The 26,472-nt window shown below is 37.4% G+C and overlaps 1 protein-coding gene across 1 annotated transcript in view; it reads left to right on the top strand.

Moving 5' to 3' along the window:
* The window catches only part of LOC122796318 (ATP-dependent translocase ABCB1-like), a 329,590-nt gene extending 304,068 nt beyond the window's left edge, over window positions 1-25,522 (top strand). Inside the window, exons 27-29 of the mRNA XM_044064705.1 lie at window positions 1,365-1,571; window positions 6,279-6,425; window positions 20,035-25,522. Of these exons, the coding sequence (XP_043920640.1) occupies window positions 1,365-1,571; window positions 6,279-6,425; window positions 20,035-20,232 (552 nt within the window). The 3' untranslated portion in view covers window positions 20,233-25,522. The remainder of the gene's footprint in view (window positions 1-1,364; window positions 1,572-6,278; window positions 6,426-20,034) is intronic.
* Window positions 25,523-26,472: the final 950 nt, after the last annotated feature.

Raw genomic sequence — 26,472 nt, 5'->3', positions numbered from 1 at the left:
CCAGTGTTTTTGAGTAAGTGATATCTAATGCCCATTTCTGAATTGTATTAAGACTTTGTTAATATTTTAATCATTTTATGTCACATTTACTTGACCTAATACTATTTATTCACTTTTCACATACCATTTTGTTCAGTTTTTTTTTTTTTTTTTTGTTTTTTTTTTTTTTTAACTGTAATTGATTTATAGCCAAAAAGGCTCCTAGAGGTCCAATCTATTTATCTTCCAATTTAAAGTAAATAAAATGCAACTGTTGATATGCAGAGCTGGTATATAGTACACATGCATACCAAAGCTGTTAGCCATTCATAAAGAGTAGTTGTATAGGCACTGTATCTCATACATGGGGTATATGCAAACAATCACCTCTCCAAATCGTAAACTGTTCATTAAGGTCACACCAATGAAGTGCCAGCTGGTCTCAAGAGGGTACCCAATGGGACAGCAAATGCAGTGCAGTTTAATTGTGCCTTGACTGGTATTGCAGTGATCCTCCTTCTGTGTTAGTATGTTGCTCAGCATACATTGCTCACTAAAACAGTTAGAAAAACGCAGCTTCATTTGAGGCAAAACTTGCCATACAGACAGCCAACAATAACGACTATCACAACCACATTCAAAATTAAAGGAGAAGAAACAAGAACAAAGTGTGCTAGAAAAATGTTATCACCATAACAGAGCCATCAGATATAAGATAGCAAATTTCAGACCAGTGGCTTGGATGCAGAAGTGCAGGACTGCCAATAGCAGATCATCCATTGCTTATATTAATTGTTGTCATTACATGCCAGGTGTGGGGGTAGGTGGAAAAATCTGAAGCCACTCAAGGATGATGGCTCTTTTCAATCTGACTCTTGCCTCAGCTGCCAATGTAGCTACGGTCAACCAGTCAAGAAAGAATGGGTTATAAGGGCAGGAAAACAGGATTTTGCTAAATACGTTCTGTCTGGACCATGTATGAAAAATATCAAAACCTTTGCAGTTACAGCAGTACAGTGAGATATTAGTAGGTGCTGGTGCCATTTACAGAATGAAGTTCATGGTGGTTATAAAAAATGCTTGTGGCTTGCAAAATGGTAGAGGATGCAGAGGGAATAGTGACAACAGGTGCTCCTACATACTAATGTTGACATTTACAATATTTAAAATGCTGCATTTCTCATGTAGTAATGGATTTAAGTCTGTAATAAGTTAGTGTAATTGTAGATATTGATGCAGAATCTTAACATGCTCAAGTTATTATTGACCACTGAGAACCTACCTTTCAAATGCAGTTTAAGGAATGAAATTAAGTCATTAAAGTGTCATACTTTTTGTGAGAGAGAGAGAATTTTTTTAATCACTTCACTGCCTTTTGATCTCAGTTAATAGATGGAAAAGATTCCAAGACCCTTAATATACAGTGGTTGAGATCGCAGATGGGTATTGTCTCACAGGAACCTATGCTATTTGACTGCAGTATTGCTGAAAATATTCAGTACGGCGACAACAGCAGAATTATATCCCAGGAGGAGATCGAAGCAGCAGCTGTCTCAGCCAATATACACAAATTCATAGACGATCTGCCCGATGTGAGTCTTGTTTAGTATTTGATTGTTTGCTTGAACTGAACACAGCAGTCACTAACTTTGAATTGATGGCTTTGTTTATTGATAAAAACACACAACACAAATGACAACTGTAGGTGGAAAATGGTAAGGGTCGATGATCTGATCTTGATAACTTGACCTTCCTTACAGTAGAAATACACAGCCTCTCTCTCTTACATCCTAGTACATTTGTCACTTTTCTGCCATAGAATGGTATGCTGAATCAGCCATTCTGATGTCAATTTGTTTCCCAGCACAAAGCTTCTACCCTCCCATTTTTCTTAAAGGATCCATCTGTCTTTAGTTGCAGCCACATTTTAACTTCAATATCTTTAATTTAGACTTCCCTTGCATAACATGTAAGAAGTTATTACTGACTTTTCAGATTTTTTTCATCATTTTCAAGTAATTGTAGCATGCTTCTGAATGTGAACATTTCAAACTTGTAAGAGAGAAAGGAAAGCAAGTTATTTAGACACTGTTGTTTGTTTAAAGAAAAAGAGAACCTGTATGTATGTGTGTACATATATGGAGCGACTTTGTTTTGTTGAGTCTCATTTCACTGAATTATATTTCACCCCGACCACATCGCTGAAAACGCAAATTACTGAAAACTCATTTCACTGAATCTCATTTCACTGAACTGAACTTATTATATATGGCACTGTGTAGAGTACTGCAAGGCAAGCAAAAGGTATATGCCCTATTCCCCACTGTAGTGCGATCTTGGAGTTAGTATATATAGTTGGGGGGCACAGCCCCCCCCAAATTGGGGGTTGAGGTTGTAGCCCCCTACCTTGTTTGTTTTATGTTGTATTTTACCAAAAACCTTAAAACAATGCATTTTAAACAATAGACATGCATAGTTGCAACACCACTGACTAACACTCTCCAGAAGACAATATGTACTCAAACTAGGGAGCTACACAACCCCACACACCCCAATGTGTGGGGCTGTGTCCCCCACACCCCCCTAACTATATATACTAACTGCAGGATTGCACTACAGTGGGGAAAATGGCATATACCTTTTAGTTGCCTTACAGTACTCTTCACAGTGCCATATATACTAACTGCAGTTCAGTGAAATGAGATTCAGTGAAATGAGTTTTCAGCAAAGTGCTCGGGGTGAAATGAAATTCAAACAAAGAAGACCCATAAAAGATACCCTAGAAAACAAAAGGCAAAAGATCATTGTATCATGTACTCAAGGAAGCGGAGAGGCAAAGTAGCATTATATCAGTGATCCTGCATTCATATCTGAGATTGCTATGAATAAAATACTTTTCTTTATGATCCGGTTGCAAATATGAGGCAGCAGTATTCCATCACTTAAAGTCAGTTGCAGTTTTCATTGATCCGAACCTATCTGAAAAGTGGATCAAACATTTGATTTATTTAGAATGTATGTTTTAGTTGGAAACGCACATTAGCTATGTAAAGTTGTTGCTTTCTTTTATGATGACACTAGCAGGATCTTTTAGGGCCCTATGTTAGTAACCATTTGAAATCTCAGGAACGTCTAGAGTGATTCCCGAAACATGGAAACTGATTGGCCAAAAGAACAGTCTTACATGTATTAAGTCTGATATGCCATTTCTTGGAATATTCCTGTTTCTCCGAGGTATATCAGTCTTGGACATGGTATATATAGGTTCGGGGGGGGGGGGTGTGAGAGGTGAAAGACGTTTTAAGGAAAAGAGTGATTTTAGAGATCCACTCTTCTCCATGTTTTCAATGTTTATTTTTTGGCACTTAGCTTTTCGATTGTCAACGTTTCAATAGGGAGCCTAATTCTAGCTCATTTTACTAGAAGAATTGTGAATTTAACTGCACTGTTTAGAGATATAATGCTTGAAAAGAACACTTAGACTTCTAGTCAAATTTTCATGAAACGTTACATGGTACACCATTGGTCTAAAGCCAGGAGACTCTTAATAAGTCAGTTCTTCAGGGAACTCTAGAGGGACCCCTCTCCTGTTGTAGATCTGTCCCTTGCTGATGCACACAGTTTGTTTGGAGAGGTAAGAATGAATGAAAAGTAATAGTAATGCTGTGAGGCTTTCATAACAAGTACATTTCAATGTCCATTCCTCACTTAGTCACCCCTTACTTTCTTGCATTTTGTATGTGGATCTATCTATCCACCTGTCTATCTTCTATAGCAGAGTGTCAGGTTATGTGTTATTTTATCCAGCATATGTTTTGAGCTGTAACTGGTTCACTTATGCATGGGTTGGAGATATTGTTTAAGCTAACAACTTGTCACTGCAGGTGTGGAGCATGGTGGACAGTGATGTCCACTCATTGCAGGTATAGGGCATGGTGCGCAGTGATGTCTAGTCGTTGTACATATGAGGCATGGTGTACAGTGATATCTAATTATTACATGGGTGTGGCATGGTGCAGTGATGTCCAGTCATTGCTGGTGTGGAGCGCAGTGATGTCCAGTCATTGCAGTTGTGGAGCACAGTGGACAGTGATATCCAATCACTGCAGGTTTGGGGCACGGTGAACAGTGATGTCCAGTCACTGTAGGTGTGAGGCACAGTGATGTCAAGTCACCACAGGTGTGGGGCACAGTGCCCAGTGGTGTCCAGTCACTGCAGATATGAGGTATGGTACCCAGTGGTGTCCAGTCACTCCAGGTGTGGGGAATGGTGCACAGTGATGTCCAGACATGCAGGAGCCATTTTATTTGTAGACTGGCAGTTACTAAGAGGGATCATCAACACAGCTATCAGGAGGAAGAGCAGTGGTACAGCCTGACCTAGGTACTGGAGTCTGGGGTGTTGGACATTTCTGTTAGGCATTTGTAAGTCATAGCATATACAGAGGATGTGACTGTACAGGATCTGACTTAAGAGGATCATGTGGCTCAGCTTTATGGCCAGTGAGGGAGGAACTACACAATCACTGTTGAAAAAACCGAAGCCTAAATAGTACCACCTAGTTGTGGTACACCCAAAGATTAAACTAAGGTATTAGATTATCTGCTGCCATAGTGAGTGTTTCACGGTAGTCTGCTTTATTACATAAGCCCAGTTTGTCATAATGCAGTCAGCACAATAACTTAAAAATTATGCTGAGAAACAACTGTAGTTCTTGCGCATTTGTACATGGAAAATTTAGCAGAAAAGTGTGCCCTCTGTGACATAATAGTAATTACAAAGTCTTGTTTACAATGTGAATGTTGTTTTTTCATATTTTTGTCCTTTATAAAATAAGAATTATTATCTACAATAGCTGAAACTTTAGTAGAAACTTATTAACATACACAGTTTATTCTTAACAATAAATTTTAAGGATTAACATTCATCTGTTCCACTACTTTATAATACTGGCTTGTTTTATGAAAGGAATGTTTGCCTCAGCTGCCCTTTTCTGAGGTGTGGTATTTGGTTGTCAAGTTACAGTTTCATTGAGTTTTAAAATTAGTCTTCCTCTCCAAGGTAAAAAAGTTCTAGTACAGCAGCCATTTATGTAATGCAGGTTGTTGCCTTCACCCATGTGCTGGATCCATAGTTTTCCATTCTGTTCTGGTGCCATTATTTCAGAGGGAAAGTATATGAAGGAAATATTACAACACATTTGTATGTGGAACTCAACAGTATATAAAACTCAACAGTATATAATTACCATTGGGCTTATCCATCTACTGCTAGTTCCATCCCTTTCCAATTCTTTCTTTGCGGTCCTCATATATTTTTCTTTTATAATACCCTCCAGCTTTGTTATGTGACTAAACAAGTCTTTGTAGACATGGAGGTAGCCATTTATGGCCTAATAAGCTTTATTTTCACATACAACTGCCTACAAACTGGCTAGTAGAAAATGCGGTGCAGCCTTTCACTGCTAGAAAATACAGAAGGTCCTTATAGTCCTGGCTTTGTACTTTATATGTGGTTATTTTCACTTGTCAGTCTTGACAAAAACAAATTCTCTTTTGCCTGGCAGAAACTGAGACTTCTGTCCAAACTGACTTCTTATATGTAATAGTCTGTTCAAAACTAAGGGACACTGTCCGAATGCTAACTTTGTCTTTATAAAGTTTGGCAAAATAGCTTTCAGTTAATGGTCATGATTTCAAGAACAGGAAGCTGTTTCCTTGCTGCTCTTAAAATGAGAAGTATGCTTCTGTAATGATCATGTCCGCTATTTCATGCAACCAATTAAGAGTTGGCAGGAAGGGATAGAAGTCATGACATGAAAATCTGGGGCAGGCTGGTGATTTCCCACAAAAGAACTATAACCTGCATGTTATTATCTAAAGTACATGAGTGAGGTGAATTGCAGTAGCTTTGCTGAGCTCCTCACACAGCAGTGCTTTCATTGAAATCAAAATTGTATTATTATCCTGTTTATGAGGTATGTGGATCAGCATCCATTAGATTATCCTCCCAAGAGTCCAATAAGGTAAACTCATGCACTTTAATGGGGCAGTAACCCATAAATCATTATTTCTGGGAGGAGACGAATGAAGTTCCATTGTCTACAGTTATGGAAGGTTCCTCAGACAAGTATATTTACTTCAAACTCCAAATGGCATCAGCACTATTCAGTATAGGAAATGTGTGAATCTGTAGCCATCATTTTGTCTTTCTGTTAGTCCACAGTTTTGAACACTCGCATGTTGCATGCTTAATATTCACCATTGTGTTATTCACTAAATGTATTTGTTTATTGCAGAAATACAACACACGAGTAGGTGATAAAGGTGCACAGCTCTCGGGTGGCCAGAAGCAGCGAATAGCAATCGCCCGTGCACTAGTAAGGAATCCCAAGATATTACTTTTAGATGAAGCTACATCAGCACTTGACACAGAAAGTGAAAAGGTTAGTAACAATAGAATGCAAAGAGATAAAGTGATTTCAACTGCTACATATTGAAACAAGCCAAAGACTGCACTAAATGAAAAAATGCTGACTTTCTTCAGCTGGTACAGTGCATTTCAAAACAATTTGGCAGGCTTAGATTTTCAGAACTGTTAGAAAATATGCAGCTACTGAGATTAGACTATATTGTTGAATGTTCTGTTGAGCATCAGACAGTATTACTAACCACCTGAGCTGGGATCCATATCCTGTTTTCTTCTGGCCATGGGCCACCCTAAAAGTGTAAAGTTAAAGGTCACAAAGGTTAAGTTATCTTAGAAGGCCATGATTTATTGAGTAGATCACTGCATTCTGTAGCTTTAATATATGAAATGAGCTGATGCACAAAATATATGGTGGAGTCAAAGTGCGAAGTACTAACAGCAGTACTCATTTAAAAGTGATGTCTGAACATTATGTTAGAGACCAGAGAACAGACTGAAAAAAACATGTAGGGAGGGTGGCCTAATGGTTAAGGTGTTTGCCTTACAAACACAAGGTGCAGGGTTTGAGTCTCACAAGGGATAATTGGCTAGGCTTAAAATGTCTCGCAAGGGCAGTTAGCTTAGTACGAACCTATGAACCTATGACAAAGAAGGTATGGATAGCAGAGATTATAATTCAGTCAGTTATGCTGCACTTTGTATGATAATAATAATGCTCCACATTGAGAAATAAATGTACATCTCTGAACACATCGATTACACAAGGGAAAGATGAAATCCAGAAGTTTCAGAGGAGGAAGGCAGATGTGTTACATGGCCTACCCAGGTATCATATCAGTGAACATCTCACATCAGATTCCTGGTTTGCATCAGAAACTTATTGGCCAGATGTGCCCTTAAGACACAGCCCATTATCATTCACTAAGGAGGGATGAACATGTGAAAGTATGTCATTCCTTTACACTGGTCAGTTCTCCGGTGTCCAGTCTGCTATTCACACCCAGACTGGGGCAGAACACGCGGAAGCTGTGCCTTTGTGCCAGTGTACATAGAAAACATAACATATAAGAGGAATGAGCAGTGTTTTTTTTTTTTCATATTTTTTTTGGATGTTTCAATATATTTCTATCTTGGAGCAATCTTCAGCACAAATTACATTACCTGTCAAAATGCTGATAGACGGTGACCTGTAGACTTTCTAGTCTATTTATTTGCTGCTTTTGCCACACACTTGCCCAATGGTCAAACGAATTTGAACTCTTCTGATGACTTTCAGTGTACCTCTGACGCTAAAAGTAAATTTCACAGCCATGCCCCAATCTCTAATTGTATTTCTAAGTATAACCAGTTATCCACCTTCCAGCTAAGACCCAGGTCTATTTCTCCCTCTACACTTTCTCTTTGATAAAACCCCCCTGACACTTATTCCAAACCATGTGAAGTCTGGATCAGATTCATTTTCTTTTCAGATTTATGATGTATATATAGTCACCTTTGTCTGCTCTACCCAAGATCTTTTATACACATCCCTTTATGTCTGCATTACACAATAACAATTTCATTTCCAGATAGATTTACACAGTACACTATCAAATGGAAAAAGGCCTTAGTATCTTTAAATCCACTCCCTGTTCTTTGGGCCCTGGAATCTTACAAGCCTTTGTTACTATCTTTTCAAACTGCATATCATGATTCAACTTAAGGGTGGTTAGTATTCTCAAATATTTTCTCTCTCTCTCTCTCTCTCTCTCCTTCTTAAGTTCACCTGAACTCTGCATGGTTTCTGCAGTCCTGCTTCCAAATTGCATATAGCCTTACCGTGTTTTATGTTGTATCTCAGCTGCCACCTACCTGCACTTGTGTTAACCAGTGTACTTCTCTTATGACTGCCCACCTTTTAATGACTACTGTAGCAATTTTAATATCACCACCAAGTATGTTTTATTAATGTGCTATTGCTTTTCAAACATAATGTAATATATGACAGAGATTTAGACTAGTTGGAACACTAAACCACTAATCACTGAAACTTTCCTTGACAGCTTCTGTGTTAACAGCTACCCATTGCTTCTGATGAGACATTCACTTTCCTTATTTTTCCATCATTTTTGTGTTCAGTCTTAAATCATTTAAGTTTCTTATCAACCTGATATGAAAACCTTATCAGAAGTATTGCTGAATTCCAGATACTCTATAGCAGTAAAATTCTCTTTGTCCACTTTAGTGAACTTATTAGAGAACTGACTGAATCTGGGCTATCAACACCTTCAGTTTTTGAAGCAATGCTGTACTGTGGCCAGAAAATTCAAAGACTCCATCAGCATGTTATATGGAATATATTTTCGTATCCATTACTGAAATGAAAGTTAATGATATACTTATTCCTAGATCCAAATTTAACAAGAGAACCCTTATCGTATACCAGTCCTGCGTCACTACTCTGTTTGATAATACAAAGATCTCCCCATGCTTCATCAAGCATCATTGTCAAATTTTGTAACAGGCTGGGATGCAACTTATTTTGAGCTTATATCTTATGCCCCCAAATCTCGAGAATCTCTTCAGGCTGTGGGTCTTCACAACATTTGCTTAAAGCAAAAGAATTGTCTTTAGCCACCAGATAAAGCAATTTTGACTAAAATTAACTGTGCATCAGTTCACCTCTCCATCAGAAATCCACCATCACTGGTGATGTAGATGGAGTACCCAGAAAAAGATGTGTAGGCCCTTTCTAACTCAGGTTTTTCACATTGTCTGATGGATCAATCTTATTTCACATTGGTGAAACTTTCTATTTGTTTAAGAGCTTTTAAAATATTTTTCTCAAAGCGGTTAGTTATCTGACCAAAGGCATTTGCCATATTTTACAGGCCAGACAGGATACTGCTTTCATAAAACACTGCAATACACGGACTGATTTTTTTTTTAACAGTGCAGCTTTATACATAGTTACACCTGCTGGCATCTGTTCCTGTTCTGCTTTCCCATGCTAGAACTCAGTCACTCCCATGTGAATGAATAAGTTAAGAATTAATCATTTTCAGATTTTCCCTCCTCCCTTGTTCATAGTATTGTTTGCTGCCAATTTCCTTTATATATCTGGAAATTTCTTTGCTATTGCCTTCTTTTGGGTTTGCCAAATAAGCATTCCTTTATTTTCCTTGACATCCTCCTGTGCCTTTCTGTTATCTTCCACTGCTATTTTATCTCCAGGCATTCATTTCTTCTATTGATAAAACTTATGTAACCTTTTTATATTTATTTTTGTTACCCATGATAGCGTACTGATCCACATGGACCTTTTCTTAGACTCTGGCCAGAAGTGTATTATCTTGCTACTTGATTTCACTTCCTTCCTCATATTATCCTTAATGCACTTCATTAGCTCTTCATCTAGGGTTTTAACTTCCCAGAGTTTCATATTATTTACTATTGTGTTCCCCATCACTTGAAAAATATCCTTTTGTAACAGAGATTTCTGTTCTTATGGTGCACCCTAGTAATACTATGGGGATGATAAAACACCTGGCTGAATTATCTCAGCTGGCCAGTGGCTTTCATCACAACTACTACTACCACCTCCATGCATTATTTAGTACTTTAGGAATATTCCTTTTTTGCTAGGGGCATCATTCTGTGCTGAAGATCAAATATGTTTATATTTTTTTATCATTTTACCACCCCCTTTAGTGCCAGATGTGGTTACTTTTCAGTTCTTCGCTGGTAATGTAAAGTCATGACCAACACACAGTGACCCTATAGACAGTTATCTGAACCATCCACAGAGTTTTAATGGCAGAGCTACAGGAGTAGATTGCAAGGCCTTTCTTCTTGGTGACCCTCACCAACAAATTAAGGTCATTCTTAAACCCAGATCACTAACATTACAAATGGATAACTAAGGAGGAGGAGAAAATGGAGGGCTTAGATTTAGCAAGACCTGATTGGCCCACTATAGTAGTTCCTTCTTGGTGAAACTGAGCAATGGAATTTGGAAAGATAAGGGGTTTAAATGCTGGACCCAGACTAATTTAAGTTACCCTTGGGTTTTTCTTGTGTGAAATCTGGTAAATAGTATATTTAGAATGGACAAAACCACGCACCCAGAATTTTGAGCAAATTTCATACTAGGAACATGTTTTGCTGGTCCAGATTTAACAAGTGAACCTAGCTTTCCTTGTCATTAATTACCAGACCCAAATGATTAGATAAGTGCTATTTTTGACACTATATCTAAATGAATTCCTAGCCTACATGACACTGATACCAAATGTTATCTTATTTACACAACATACTTGCTTCTACCACAGAGGTGGCACTTCCATTTCATGAAGCTACTACAGGATCAGTATTGAGGAGGTTGCCCCAGCTTCACCTTCAGTCTTTAAGACAATGTTAAGGCTAAACTCTTGGATGCTCCTTTAGATAAGAACAATTTGTCTGGATCTCCTTCTGCTGAAATTTTCAAGAAATGGGAAATTGCAGGAAAGGGAAAATAATACAAATATTCAGGAAGCTTTTTGTTTCCCCTTTTACAAATTGTCAAAAGCTACCCTTCTAACTCTGGCCCCTTCATTTACAAAAGCCAAATGTCTGTTCAGGAGAAAGGTAAAAAATATTCCAAAAATGGTAAGACAAATCTAAATCTGAATGAGTCAAGACAATCCTTGCCACTCTAAAAAGGTTCTAATTTCTAACTATCACCTTCTGTCCTTTCTCCATCTCAGTCATTTGCCTCCCAGCCTATAAGCAAACTTTTTGTTTGATATCTATTTTGGAGAACAATAACTACCAATGTTTTGGTTTTGAACAGCGTCAAAAATGGGTACAGACTTCACTGGAATCCTATTTCCTTCTAGAATTTCTCATATCCTTACAAATAAACAGTATCTGTTTTCCCAGTCATTTTCATCTTCTTATATCAAGAAGTTATTGAACCTGTCCCACACCATTTAAGAAGAAGAGGAAGAGGATTTCTAGAGCTTTAATGGTAACCTTGAACTTGAACATATCATTTTTCATCCCGATTGTAGAATGCGTTTGTGATTCTGTGTTTTAGGATATCACTTTCAATTTACTGCTTTGCCTTTTGTGCTGTTCACTTCCCACTGCAACAAGAGCATTCACAGTGGCTAGCTCCTGACATAACATTTGGTAGACTCTATGATATCCACATGTATCTTTGTTTGAATGCCTTTCTTAGTTGGATCACTTCAGCTCAATGATTTTTCATAATTTACAGTTCACTGTCAACCACTTTTTTAATCTTTCTCAACATGGGTTTCCCTCTGAACCTCAGTAAATCCAGTCTACAACCCAGTCAGTCTCTGGTGCTCCTGGGATGTATTATCAATACATCCAGCATGATGAATTTTCTTCTTCTAAAAAAAAATCCAGTTCTAGACAAACGTCTTTTTATCCCTTACAGATGTGTCCATGATCTTGCAAGAGAGATTCTGAGAGCACTTGAGTACACGGCATCCACAATCCAAATAATTCAGTTTGCTAGACTCCACATAAGGAAAATTCATTGATACATTTAGGCACACCATTGTCATCATAATTCCTTCACATACTTCTGTTATCCTTTATAAAGAAAAAAATATTTTGATGGATCAACCAGATAAGAGAATACAGGGGGTCCCCCTTCTTATTCTGTTTCCTTTCAGAAGGTCCCAAAAGATGTCTCATCTCTTGCCTAGGTGCTTATTCAAAATATTTCAAAGAGCAGAGAGTCTGGTCCAAGCAGGACAGAAGAAAACATATAAGCATCTAAGAAATGAAAGCTTTGATCTTTACCATACACACTAAATTAACTTTGAACTCCAAGGACTCTTCATTTCTTAACAGACAATACTGTTGTCATTTGGTACATCAATAAATGTTGAAACAAAGTCTTACCACCTTTTCAAGCTGGGTATAATAGCCCGGGGCCTTGCTATTCACTTCATGTACTTCCTCCAAGTTGTATACATTCCATTAAAGCTAAATTTAGTGGCAGACTATCTAGCAGATCCAAGGCAGCAAGGCAGACCGTCATGAATGGATATTAAACAGAGTGGTCTTACTTCAGATTGTCCATCAGTAAAGAACTTCTCAGATGGATCTCTTTACCTTCACTCTGAACATTCAGCTAAAACCTATTTGTTTCAGAACCCCTTGCAAGAAAGACTGGGGAGAAGATACCTTCTCCTTTCCATGGAAAAGGAAATTCCTATATGCTTCGTCCCTTTCCAGACATTTACAAGATAACTTAAGATTCAGAATGACAAATTTAAATGATTTTCATGACCCCCTTTTGACCAAGATAACATTGTTTTCTCCTTTTTTCCATCTAGCCAAGGGTAATCACCATGTTCCCCATGGGATGAGCTTGTTCGCACTACAGATGGACTCTTTAATTCATCTACACCTAAAGATAATGAACCTTGCAATTTGGATGATAGTCTTCTAATTCCTTTCAGGCACCTTTACTTTAAGGACATGCTACGTGTAGTTAAGTAAATGTTTCCAAAAGAGATTTTTCTGTGTGCTGCTCCAACAGAAAACTGGATCCTTATCAAACAGAAATATGTTTCATCCTCATATATTTGTCTGAACTGCTCAACTCATGTTTGGCATAGACCTCTTTCAGGGTACAGTTGTCAGCCATTTCAGCTTGCTATGTAATTTGTCCACCTGCATCAGGTTTGAGGTGAGAATTCCAGAAAGATGACGTGCATATCAGGCCACCCAGAAACTATGTTGTTCCTCCTTGGGATCTTAATTATGTCTTTAAAAAATTAACTTTTGCCACCCATCTGATTCTTAAAAATTCTGTATCTGGAAAAACGTATCAGTAACCTTAACATCTACAAAAAGACCTTCTGAATTACAAGCCATTATGCTCATTCCCTATTTTCTGTTTTTTCACACACACAGGGTGACCCTCAAGACTAGCCCTTATTTTATGCCTAAAGATATTCCTGAAATGTTTCTAAATCAGTCTATTCATCTCCCAGCATTTCCCCAATATCAAAATGGCAAACAGAATTTGTTATTCACTGGATGTACACAGACAACTAAGATTCTATTTGGACAAGACTAAAAGCATTAGAAAATGTGGTTGACTGTTTATTTCCTTTGAAGGAAGAAAGCAGGGTGCTTCATGTGACATTCTCACTCTGGGCCAGTAATCAAAGAGTGTGAATCCTCACTGCCGACACTGGAGAGGGACATTCACTTGGAATATTAATGGATGCACTCATTATTTCCAGATGCCGACCTCTTAACCTAAATATTTTTCTAAAAGGACCAGTCACAATGAAAAGTTTAAATATATTTAATGGTAAATAATAAAAGAACAAGACAATGCTAAGTATCTATTTATAGTAAACACCAGAGTTTCAATCAAAGAAGACATTAAAAGTAACACAGCTGGAAAGATTCACACAGTTACAGAAAAAGAATACTTAACTATTCTCCCTTTCTCGCTATATTTTCCTGACTAATCTAAAGAGTACTAGTCCCCAGTCACTTACTAGTGCAAGGCAAGATGAAGTGGGTGAGTGGTCTTCCTCCTTTACAGGGCCCAAGAATAGGCTGCTCATGATACTTCAGTCTCCCCTAATATTAAAGCATTATTTCTGTACAGAATGTCACATACATCTAACTTCTGGTTCTCTTGCAACCCACATTGTTAGAAACTGTGAGGATTTAGCACCTGTATGTTACCATACACACAGACAGAGCTTTTCTCAGATCTGCTGCTGCTTCTGGAAGTCATAAAACAATTTCAAACCCTTTACCCTTCCAGAGTAGCTATTAGCTCCCTACTAGAGACAATAAAGTAGGCTTCCTAATACTGGTTTTCCCAGACATTTTGCCTCTGGCTGCAACTAGAACTGTAAAATACAATCTTTATGGCCTAATTTAGTTTCAACTATTTTTCAAAGTTTGCTGCAACTGGATTGTGATTAACCTCTTCTCTTCAAGTATCATCTGTTAAAACATATAGATTTAATTCAGTTACAATAATACATGTACATTTCTTTTCTTTCCAGCAGGGCATACTGTTGATACATTTTTAAACACAGCCCTCTTTACAAATCAGTTTGTTATACAAATGACATATAATTCTTTGCAAAATTCCAGCTAACTGTGGATATGTTACACATCCACTGCCCTACTTCTCCTGGCATGGCTGGCAGTACCTCCTGTTGTCACACTCCAGTCTCTAAACAGACCATATCTATAAATTAACCTTGCCATTTCTTTCTGTTATTCTTTCCATGGTGGAACTGTCCAAGGTCATATTAAAGCACATTCCATTAGAGCTGCAGCTTCTTCTTCTTCTCATTCTTTTTTTCAAAGGTCTTGACTCCAGGCCTAAATTAGAGGAAGCTACCTGGTCTTCCATTCACACCTTTACCAAACATTTTTATTTTATTTATTTTATTTTACATTTGTTAACCGGGCTAGTCCAACTGGATACATGTCCATTTTCAGTGGAGGCCCGAGGAGAAAAGCTCCGCTAACTACTACTTAACATGTTAAAAAAATATACAGAATTATGTCATAAAAAGAAAACATTTTCTTTAAATTTCTTCCAGGATGTATAGACACAAGAGTACAATATGAGACTTAGCAGGAAAATGAGATTAGATGTTTTACTTAGTTACAGTATTACTCCATTATACGAGAGAAGCAAAATTAGATTTATGTCTAATAATAGAGAGAGAGATAGGAATACTTAAGAAGTGGAAGTTGTGGTATACTAGAGTTAGGAGAAGAAGGAGAGGGAGGTCAGTAGAAAGGAAGGAGGGAAAAAAAAAGAAAGAAGTTAGCCAGGGTTATAGCAAGAGCATAGCCAGTGGTTGGTTAGGAAGATTTTGAGTTTATTTTTGAATAGTGGAACTGAGGTCAGGGATGTGATGTCTGATGGTAGTTGACTCCAACATTACAAAATATACCTTCTCAGCATATCTTTATTCTTAACTACTGCTATCTTCCTTTAACCTAGGTAGAGATAGAATCATTTTTCATTTCAATTCCCCTTTTTTGTATTCTTTTGTGAGTCCATATTCTTAGAGCATTAGCATCAGTCTTTTTTCTGGGCCAAAAAGGGTCTGAAGATTTTTGCTTCCATATGTTGTTTAAGTACCAGAACACAGCTTCATACATAGATCTTAAGTCAGAGGTACAGCACAAGACAAAGAAGCACCTAAGCTTTATATTCTGGCTGGATACACACCAACCTTGGCAGGATATGTTCTATCCATTAGCATTACTGTAACAGTGATCAGTTTGAACACTACTATTACAGTAAGGTCTTGCACAACTGTACTTAAAAAAAAAAAAAAAAAAAAAAAAAAAAAAAAAAAAAAAACTTTTCCACAAAAAAAGGAATGTTCCCCATTAGGGATGCTTATCTTCCCAAAACTGTAGCTGCTGAAACTCAGGTCACTAAGCTGATGAGAAGTCTATATAAACATATATACAGCAAGGAAGATCTGTTCTTTTGTAGACACATACATCTGTGTTATACCAACATGTTCTGCCACAATTAAAGCAGATGTATAGTGAATGAAGAAGGAACCCAAAGCTTCGTACACTACCCAGATGTCCAATCTTTGGCAGGATACGTCTCATCTAGTTATGGCTACTGCAGCACTGATCTAATGAAGACCATAAGTGATGATTTCAATGGCAAGGCTGAAAACATCGCAAATTACTAATAAATTTGCCTGCTAACTCTTTACATACAGACATCTGTAAACTCAAAAACACATCCTTTTATTTCCTCCAATTTTAAAGTATAACTAGACTCCAGTGCTACTTGCTAATCAGAAAACTATTAGAAGGGTGTTGTCTGGGAAGGCTCCACCCTCCTTCATACCACCTTTATTTGTACAACTCTGCAGTCATGCAACCACAACCAGGTGCGAAACACCCATTAAAAAACTGCAACTAATGAAACAAGTCAACTATAGCAGAAATTAATAGAGCAGTAGCTTGTGAAACAAAACACTTGACAAAAGAGAAAAATCAACAAAAAACATGACTCCTGTCTATCCAAAATATCCAGCTATTTCCTTTTGCAGCCTAAAGGCCATGCCAGTCTTCTCATCCTTTTCTTATCTTCCATGTCATGTGACATCCCATGATGATTTTTACATTACTAGAACACCACCACCTTCACTTCCCTGTCCTTTCTGTATACTTTAAATGCTAGTGTCACCATATCCAGGTCCTTAGTCACATTTGTCCCATGTTTCTGTTATGTCTACAATGTCTGGATATATGTCTATAAATATAACATACAGCTGACTCATTTCTTTTGCCGAAAATTCTGTGTACAGAGCATCTCTGCCCTTTCAGTATTTCATCCTTTTTTTCTCCTCATTGCATTCTTTGCCTGTATTTACCATTCCTACCTCACGTTTTCTCCCTTTATTCAACCATTTCAGTTTAAAATGCCTGATTAAAAAGAGAATTCCCTTTTCCAGCCAGTCTTTTTCTGAAGCCTCTGATCTCATTAATTTCTCCAGTAATTTACTATTAACATAACCCTCTTCACATTGTACTCTGTCAGTCACTGTTTAGCTTGGTAAATATCATTTCCTTGTTCTGCTTGTACATAGAACCAGATGCTCCTTACAGAAGGCTACAGAGGCTACCTACCACCTTCCAGAACTCTCTCAGTACCGTTGATGTCTGCCGTACCCATTTATCTCTATTTGTAACCAAGTCATTTGTCTCATACAGTCACATGGAATTTATATTACTGATTGTTACTATTAACAAAGTTTGAAATGTGTGTGCAGTCTGATGCAAGCAACCCATTTGGCACTGCCTTGCCATAATTTAATTTCTGTTTTCTTCTAGAGCCTTACCTTGAAGATCCTATCTTTCTATGTGTTTTTTTTTTCATCCTCCTTTGTGTTGCTACAGACAGGTTAATTCTCCAATTCTCTTATCTCTTGTACCCCATGCTTCTGTGAACCATCCTTGCTTTTTGTGTGTGAATTAAGAGTAACTTAAACCCAGCACACTAGCCACTATAATACTCTTCTATGCCACTGATGTATCTGCTAGCATTCTGCTTTCCTCCATGCTCTCAGTTCCAGTTTATTATACACTGAGCACTATAAGTTTCTACTGATAACTTCATCGTAAAGTATGAACAGTCCACTATAGATGCTACAAGCTGCCCCTCCCTGCTTTTACTGCTAACACAGAAGCTACACATACAACCATATCTTTCTTGCCCATGGGTTTATTAACTTGGAATTGTTCTATTTATATTGTTGCACCGCTCTTTCCACGAATAGTTTAGTTTAGGGCCGATTTCACATGTTAGTGATTTGTCTGTCTTATGTTACTGGGCTCAGATGTAAAGACTGATCAGCATATATTCCGATAAAAATGCTGCATAAGATTATTAGCAGAAAATGCCAATTATTTTAACCTGTGGCTAATTCTGCCTACAAAGACTCCTAAATTTTCTTGGTATCTACTTTTTAATATCTAGTACAATCTCTTTTCTTATTTGTTAGATGTTTTGTGTTCTTTATTGACTACTGTAGATTTATTAGCTGTCAGTTCTCACCAATGCTTTCTTATTGGTTTATATTGTTTCTGTTGTGTTGTTAAGTAACCTAGTATATCTATATCTCTAGTATATTCGATCTCTAACATTTTGTAAATAGTCAGTTGTGCAAATCGTAATTTTGTCAAAAAGTAAGTGTTGAAGAATAGCAAAGTGAGTCAGTAAAATGGTCAGTTTTGAGGGTTTAATTTGGTTGAATGTGGATTTGTTTAGGGGGTGGGAGTACATGTGCTAGTGCTTCTAAGTTAGAGTTCGAGTAAGGGGTAGAGTAGGGGATAGATTTTTGTGTTATATGTGAGCAGAAGGGAAGTGTTATGAGTCAGGATTAGAGTTAGCGTTAGGTAAGGAGATAGATTTAGTGGTGTGGGGGTGTGTGTGTGGGTGTGTGCATGCGTGAGTGCATGTGTGTGTGTCTGTACGTATGTATGTGCTTGCATTGAGCCTGTTTTGTGTAGTGATAGTGTTATGGAAAGGTTTTTTCTAAGATAAAGTAATGAGCTAGGGACAGGGGCATACATTAGTAAGATGGCACGGGGGGGGGGGGGGGTTCAGTCAGGGATTTATTCTCCCATGCCATAAAATACACCTTGTGAATTTCAGTCACCAGACCCTGGATTCAGAAAGGATGATCTTTGGGCAAATAAAGTGCCTACTGCAAGTGGGTCAGTTTATGTAAATTCAGCAAAAGCGAATTGGAGACTGTTTTAGCCACAAGGAAGACTTCATTATTGCATAATTTATTTCTAAACTGGAAGCTTTTACTCCTCATGCTAAAAGCACATTATGACAGTTGTGTCCCGTGGCTACCCGTCCATCACACCAGAATATGTACCATACCTCTCAACTGTTCTGAAGTATGCAGAATGTCCCTGATGTTGCTTCATGTACATGCGTGTTTCCTGGTAAAATTTGAGACGTTCCAGTAAACACTGAGGATGATGATCAGTAATATCCAATGTGAGAGTTCCATGCCTCTTATCATTTATAAAATGCATGTCAATAAAAAACTTTCATTCCATTAACTTTTAAAGTAAATTAGAGTAATATTTAAAAATTGTCCTATATTTTTGGCATTTATCCCTCTAATTATTTTTAGTTTTGTCCTGAAGTCTTGAACAAGGAAGTTGAAAGGTATGACAAGCACACAACATGGACACACACACATATACATACACAGCTACACTCACACATTCCCGCACACATTCTGAAATCTACTCAATATCATACACCTCCACACCCAGTCAGACTCATGGACATGCTCACACATTCATCCACATAAACATTCCAATGCATGTGTGAGGCAGCGGGCGTGCACACATGCGTATACACACACACACACACACACACACACACACACATACACACACACACACACACACACACACACACACACACACACACACACACACACACACACACACACACACACAAAATGCATCCCCTACCAGGCAGATACACGCATACTCACACAGTCATCCTACCCCCAAGTCATACCCCTGCAGACATGCATGCACACTGATACACGCACACACAGGTACACTCCCTCACTACCCATCCTATACCCCATGCCTGTGCTGAATTTCACTGCACTTACCTGTACCCCAACTTCTTCCCACTGAAGTCAATGGATGCACACATCCTTTTGGTTGAGTTAAATTTCTGGGCCAGCAATGATAATTTACAAAGCCAAGAGATGTCTGAATCACTTGGAAACATAAATCTATAGCCACAGGCATTTCTAGAGGAGAGCATGTGTCTAACATTAGTCACTCTCCTAGATTGCCTCGTTACATTTTACCACAGTCAGCAGGATTCATTCACTCATGGAAGTCACTCTAGTAGATTTAGTGTGAGGGGATGGCCACTCATAGTAGGGCTTACCACCTGTAATAACCCTTTCTGAATCCCAGGAGAGGATTAATATGGACTTTATATTGTATTACTAATAATAGATCCTGAAAATTGTCTCATTGATATGTTTTGTTCTAACACTAAAGAAGCACATCTAATTATTTGAATTTCTTTCTCTGTCCAGATTGTTCAGGAGGCTCTAGATAAGGCAAGAGAAGGTCGGACTTGTATAGTTATTGCTCATCGTCTGTCTACAGTTCAAAACGCTGACATCATAGCAGTAATTCATAATGGAAAAGTTGCAGAATTAGGGACTCACAGCCAGCTACTTGCACAAGAAGGACTCTATTATGCTCTTGTAAATGCACAGGTTGCTCACTAGAGCAGTTTTAAATGAACATCAACTCTGGATATTTATAGTGTCTATAAATAACGTTACTACAAATGAAGTATGCCTACTTGCACATTTAAGTTAACTTTGCCAATGATCCATCACTCCAAATTAGGCATGTTTACTAATTTGGTAGCAAGAACAACATTTGACAAACATCTGAGCAGTCCGCAGCCAAATCTGTTATGGAGTGTAAGACTTTGAACTGCAGAAACTTCTGCCTGATTTGGCAGTAACACACCTGGTGGCAACACAGGACAGAAAGATGTCATGCTTTGATGCGAGCTGAATATCTCTGAGTGGAAACCTAATGTTAAATGTCATCCATGATTCTCAGCCTCTTGACTGATTTTGCAAATTATATACAGATAAGTAATTTCTATTCTTGGCTCATCCACAATTTTCAACCCCTTGCTTCACTGCCATCTCTCTGAACAATATAATTAATGCTACATCTTAAAATCCTGATTGAGTTTTCTCCTGAAACTCCAGGCAGTGATTACTGTTTTTCAGTCACATCTGAAAAGCAACATCCACGGGGGTAATTCCATTTAAACTTTAATAGATCTCATTGACATCCTATTGTTCATGTGCAGTTAAGTACATGTTTATGTTATCCATATTTTTTTATTTTTTTATTTTATTTTATTTTTTTGGAAGCCTTCTTACTTTTAAGTTACTGTAGAAGAGATTGTGATCCCTTGTTCAAAAACTTCACCCAATATTTTAACCTTTGCTGAGGACAAAATCACGTGGCTATATCATCAGACTGGTCATCCATTGTTTGATTCCTTCAATCTTAATTAGCCAGCTTTGTGACTCTGGGTAAGTGACTTAACCAGGCAACACTTCCTGGTTACCCAAAAGGCATGTCTGGGCCTAGTTTGGGTTACCTGGTTAATAAATGAGTAATAAATTAATAAATCTGCATCTTGTTGTCATTTCAGATAAATAGAAGTATTTGTCAAGCAATGAGCACATGCCATTTAAGTGCAAATAATCATAGTTATTTGTGATAACAGAGCAATGTGATGGTATTCTATAATGTAAATGTGAAGGTATTATATAATGTAAAATGCTTGTGTTCACTGTCCCACCAATATGTGTATCTGCATTTCTTTTTGGGATACGGGGTGATAAGGAGGGGCATTGGCAGTTACAATATTGATCATTGTTTCTAAAATACATCCATAATCTTGCCAAGTCTTCAATGATTGTGGGGGTACTTGTTTTCATTCACTTGTTAAAGAAACACGTATGGTATGCCATAATCTGTACCAGATTAAGCAAGAAATTACCGTGTGGTATTCATCAAAGAGAGACCCATCCAAGACTCGCTTCTCATGGAGTCTTCCATGTGAGAGCTCCCCCATGCATTCATCTGTGAGCTGGAAATTATTATAAAGTTTTATATCTGTTGGTACCTAGTAAGTATCTTCCAGACCTGGTAATTTTAATATATGATAGAGTGTTCACCATCTTAAATTTGCTAAAACACCAACATCTGCTTTTTCCAAAGAGCAGTGAGTAAACCACAGCTCCTTAGTTCTCACATACTTCTTTTTATTACTCTAAATTAATATTGTGTCATGCTGGCTTTACTACTATTAAGCAACATTACCATTTTCTGACAACATAGAATGCACCTTATTATAAATTATAATGAAATCTATATTTCAGACTAAACATCTGCTGTCCCTCAATTTATCTGATGCCTTTCGTAGTGTGCATCGGCATTTGTTTTAATTATAAAATACTACATGTCATACTAGCACTTTTAATGTTGATTTTGGTGAGATATCCACTGATACAGGCTACCAGAGGACAGTGCTGACTGCAAGCTAGTTCAAGACCTGTAATTAAGTCACTGTGGGGAGAAAAGTTTACATATTTCAAATCTTTTTAACCTGCTTCACAAAGTCTACTGAGTCTCTGCATTTCTTGACAAGTTTCTATTTAAAGCAGTTACCTGACAACTATTAAATGTAATATAGTTTCCTCCTTGGTGGAGTTAATGGTAACTTACTGTAAATGCTGTTGCCTTTCAGTACCACTTTCTTCCATGTGACTTGTTTTAGGCTTTATTTTATCTTTCCTGTCTGAATTTACCACCTTGGATAGTCATGAGATACAGAAGTGTCTTCATGCAAAATGCAAATCCATACAGCAAATAAAGGTGACAAGAAAAATGTAATAGATGTGAATGGTCTAGCTGTTCAGCAGAGGTTGTTAGCACAGTGAATCAATAATGAACTTCATCCTAGAATTCAGTTTGATACTAAGTCTCCATTTACAAAGTGTGTGATTATGGGTAAGTCATTTACCTGACTTAATTTCAATGTACATCTGCAGATGCCATATATGAAACATAAATAGACGGGTGCACATGTGACATGTATGTTCTAGCCTCTGCAAAAGAGTAGACTTTTATTTCATTTGAATTTTTCTAGCTGCTATAACTCAAAATGGAACAGCATATGTATATTGTGGCTTAATAATATACTGATGTTTAGTATCTTGCAAAACATGCTTTTAGATATTGAAAACTGCTACGAGATTCGTTAATTTATAATGAAAATTCAGGAACTACTTCTAATAAAACAATATGTTTACACAAGAAGGATTTGCAACAGCAGGAATCACTATGCTTGCCTCACTGAAGTAAATCGGACATTTTTTGGCTTTCTCATCTAAATAGATGCTGTATTAGAGTAGTTTAAAGAATACCAATACGTTGTCAGAGAAAGTGGTATGGGCACAATTCATACCATGGTGATCAATAGTACACTCAATAAGTGAAGAGACGCTTGTTATAACTTCTCAATTAAACTCCCACAGTTTTGCCAGTTTTGTATACATAGATTGGAATCTACTACAAATTTTAACATATTAATAGCACCCAACACACCTTTCCAATGCCACTTGCTCAAAAAAGCAAGTGTTCAGACTTTCACTAGCCCAGTCTCCCATTTGAATGTAACATTCTCCATACCCAACCCTATAAAAATGCATAGACTTACCAGAACCTAAACTCTAACCTAAAATTTCCACAAAGTTCCTACCCCAAGTCCTTGCTCCCTTACATTAAATTTCTACTCCATTCCCTAAATCTAAAGTCCCTGTTCACTCCCTAAACCTAAAACTGCTGCCCCCTCCCTAAACATAAATTTACTGATTGCTCCCTAACTTTGAAACTTCCTTCCCACTCCCTAACCCTAAAATCCTTCTCCCCCCACAGCTACTTGCCCAAATGTATCTTCAAGTTCAAGTGGGCTCAGCAGCCTGCATGCACTAAAAGCTACTTGAATCCCTGACAGTGTTTTTGTACACTTGGAACTTGACTGCGAGTAGTATTTTGTATAAATTCATTGGGAAATACTGCATACTGCTTTTTGTGAGGTTGCAAGGCTTTTGACACAGAGAGTCAATCACTCTATTCATACCATGTTGCATTTCCTCCATCACTAGTCAATATATCATAATCTAGAGTTGTGTGCCCAGTAGGTAAAACAAAGCTTTCACAAGTCTGTATTTTTGGGGTACATGCCTATAGTATTTTGCAGCGTGATCATTTTAATACATTTACACCTCTATTTGAATCAAGTATTGATGAAGAAGACACTTCTTGTAAAGCATGATGACTTCAGGGGTAGTGAAGTCCAGAATGGCTATTTCTGTAACAAGCATAGCTTTCCCTTGTCCACTTTTTTCTACTCCATTTATAATAGGCTGCTAATTGCATCATGATGCAGATGGTCAAAATTAGATTTAGTCTCTACCATTCACTTTCTTTATTTAATCTTGTTAATGTTCATCTTCGTTCGTTCGTTCAATTGCATACAGGGCCTGAAAGAGAAAAACTGCAAGTTGTATATTTGTAAGTAAGAGTCTTTTTAAACTTCTCCCTGACAATTAGAACCATATTACTTGCATTTCAGTAGATTCTACCATTTTGTCTAGACTGCTGCATTGTGATGAAGCCCTAAGCTGCTTCATAATTCTGAGTTCAGACTGTAAAGTCATGTATTTTCTCTGATCAAATGTACCACCATTCCTAAATACATTACATATGCTTGGGAGCAGAAGTTGACTTGACAACACAGTCTGCCCTCTCATGATGGAGTCAGCACTGTTTCAATGTCCCCAGCCCTATTTCAATGTCCCCAGCCCTATTTCATGTTCTTCAATTGTCCCATGTCCTTTTTAAAATTGCACTGCACCTTTGTGGAATGTTTTCCTTATAATGGTTTCTACTGACAATAAACAACACGAACCTGCAGGACTTATAAAGTACTATTGTTATACAAAATATATTTTCATTAGCTTTCAACTTTTATGTGGTATTAAATGCTATATTATTGCTCTGTCTACAAATGCTCAATTGTTTACCATGACCTGTACAGATGGATAACTCTGGGCAATAATCAGTGGCTGTACTATAACTCAGTGAAGTGTAACCTTCTGACGGTATACTGAATGAATCAAAACTTCAGGTAAAAGAAATTTTAAATTGTGAGGCGTGAGCCCCTGCAACCCCTATGTAAGAGGTCTTTTACCCACTTTACTTTTAACTCCACACTCACATGGCCAAAGGAAAATCCCAAAGACTGACAAAATGGCATTTACACCTATGATCTTACAATATAGTCAACAAATGTAAAAGCTTTGCAAGACATATAAATCCAATGAGACTAACTCATCCAGTTTGCATTTCTGGAGTTGCCGTTCATCATTGGTTGATCTTCCATTCTATAAATTTGTCATGATGTTGTTATATATTCTACAACTATCATTTGGTAGTAGAAGTTAAACGCACAAGTCAAACAAAAATTATGTAAAGATGTACAATATTTTATGTATATTAATATGCTGTTGCAGATATTTAAATATAGATTTATACGGACACTGTATTTATGCAATAATGGCTGCAGCAGAACATTTTTATAGGGTTTACCATAGTCCACAGGTATTAAAAAGTGACACAAGGCATGGTCTAGTGTTTACCAAGAGTATGGCTAGCTCTACAAAATATCTACTTCTGTAACATTATTGACATGAAAGTGTGAAAAAACTGAATTATGTTTCATTTGTTGTATTTGTGTTTGACACGGTCTTGCTTTTTTCTGCATAACATAAATGATGCAGCTGGAAGTACACTTAATGAAAGGTTTTACTGTGAAAAAAAAACATAATTAGAATTTTATTATTCTGTTGTAATAAATGTAAAAACATTGTTCTTGTATTTTTATTTTCATTCTAAATAAATGAGTTTGTTTGCTCAGACTGACTCCTTATTTAATTAAGATACGAGTACATCGAGTTAGTATAAGTTGTCCCTTATCTGCAGGAAATAGTCTAATTCAAACTAGTCAAATATCATATTTTTTCACATATGCAGTTTTCCAGTATTTCATGACATTTCAGAAGTTTCTCACTTGCTAATGATGCTAAATTGAAAGCGGATTTTGTCTGAAACCGTTTCAGTTTATATTTCAGCCCATGCCTTGTTGCATGTTACAACCGTACATGAAATGAAAAGAAGTTGTGTACAGCTTTAGTATGTTATCCAGTGCACTTCCATTAAAAAAGGTTTTCCAGTGCCCAAAGTTTGGACAGTGGTGCTACATCAGTATGCAAATCAACTAAGAAAGAATGTTCAGCCTTTATTACAGTAAGGTGCAGCCGTGTCCAGTCATCCTCAGTTAGGTACCATTGTATACAGAGGAAACTGTATGTATGTTGATACTATTGCACTAGAGCATAGAGGGAAGATACACACGTGCTGTGGTTTGATTTATAAGGCACACTGTGGTTGGGCCTAATTTGCAAAATAAGTTTTTAAATCACCCCCAGTTTTCCACAGCCCTCCATTTTGGGCTACTCTTATCAGCATTTGTTGCCATCAGTCCATGTAATTTTTTTTTATTAACTAGGACAAGCAGAAATGAGTGTGAAAAGGTAGGAATCACTTTAATTCATTGTCACCTGTTGAGCAGTAGCCTTTCTTTACTGCTAACACAAGCAATTTAATGTGTTTTCTCTACTTATGAATGACACGATTGGGGAAATCTGTGAAGTACCATTTTTACTGCTGTCTACATGTATCATGGTGATTATTGCTTACATTTGCCACTCTGACTGGATAAGGGGCAGGTGAATTCAAATAATGAATAAAATCCATTGTACTTTCTACAAGCACAAACATGTGCACACTTGACTGTCTCAGCAGCA

Source organism: Protopterus annectens, chromosome 3.part0 (assembly GCF_019279795.1).
Source record: "Protopterus annectens isolate FY-2018-M chromosome 3.part0, PAN1.0, whole genome shotgun sequence".
Taxonomy (NCBI): domain Eukaryota; kingdom Metazoa; phylum Chordata; order Ceratodontiformes; family Protopteridae; genus Protopterus; species Protopterus annectens.
This window is presented reverse-complemented; position numbering and strand designations above follow the sequence as displayed.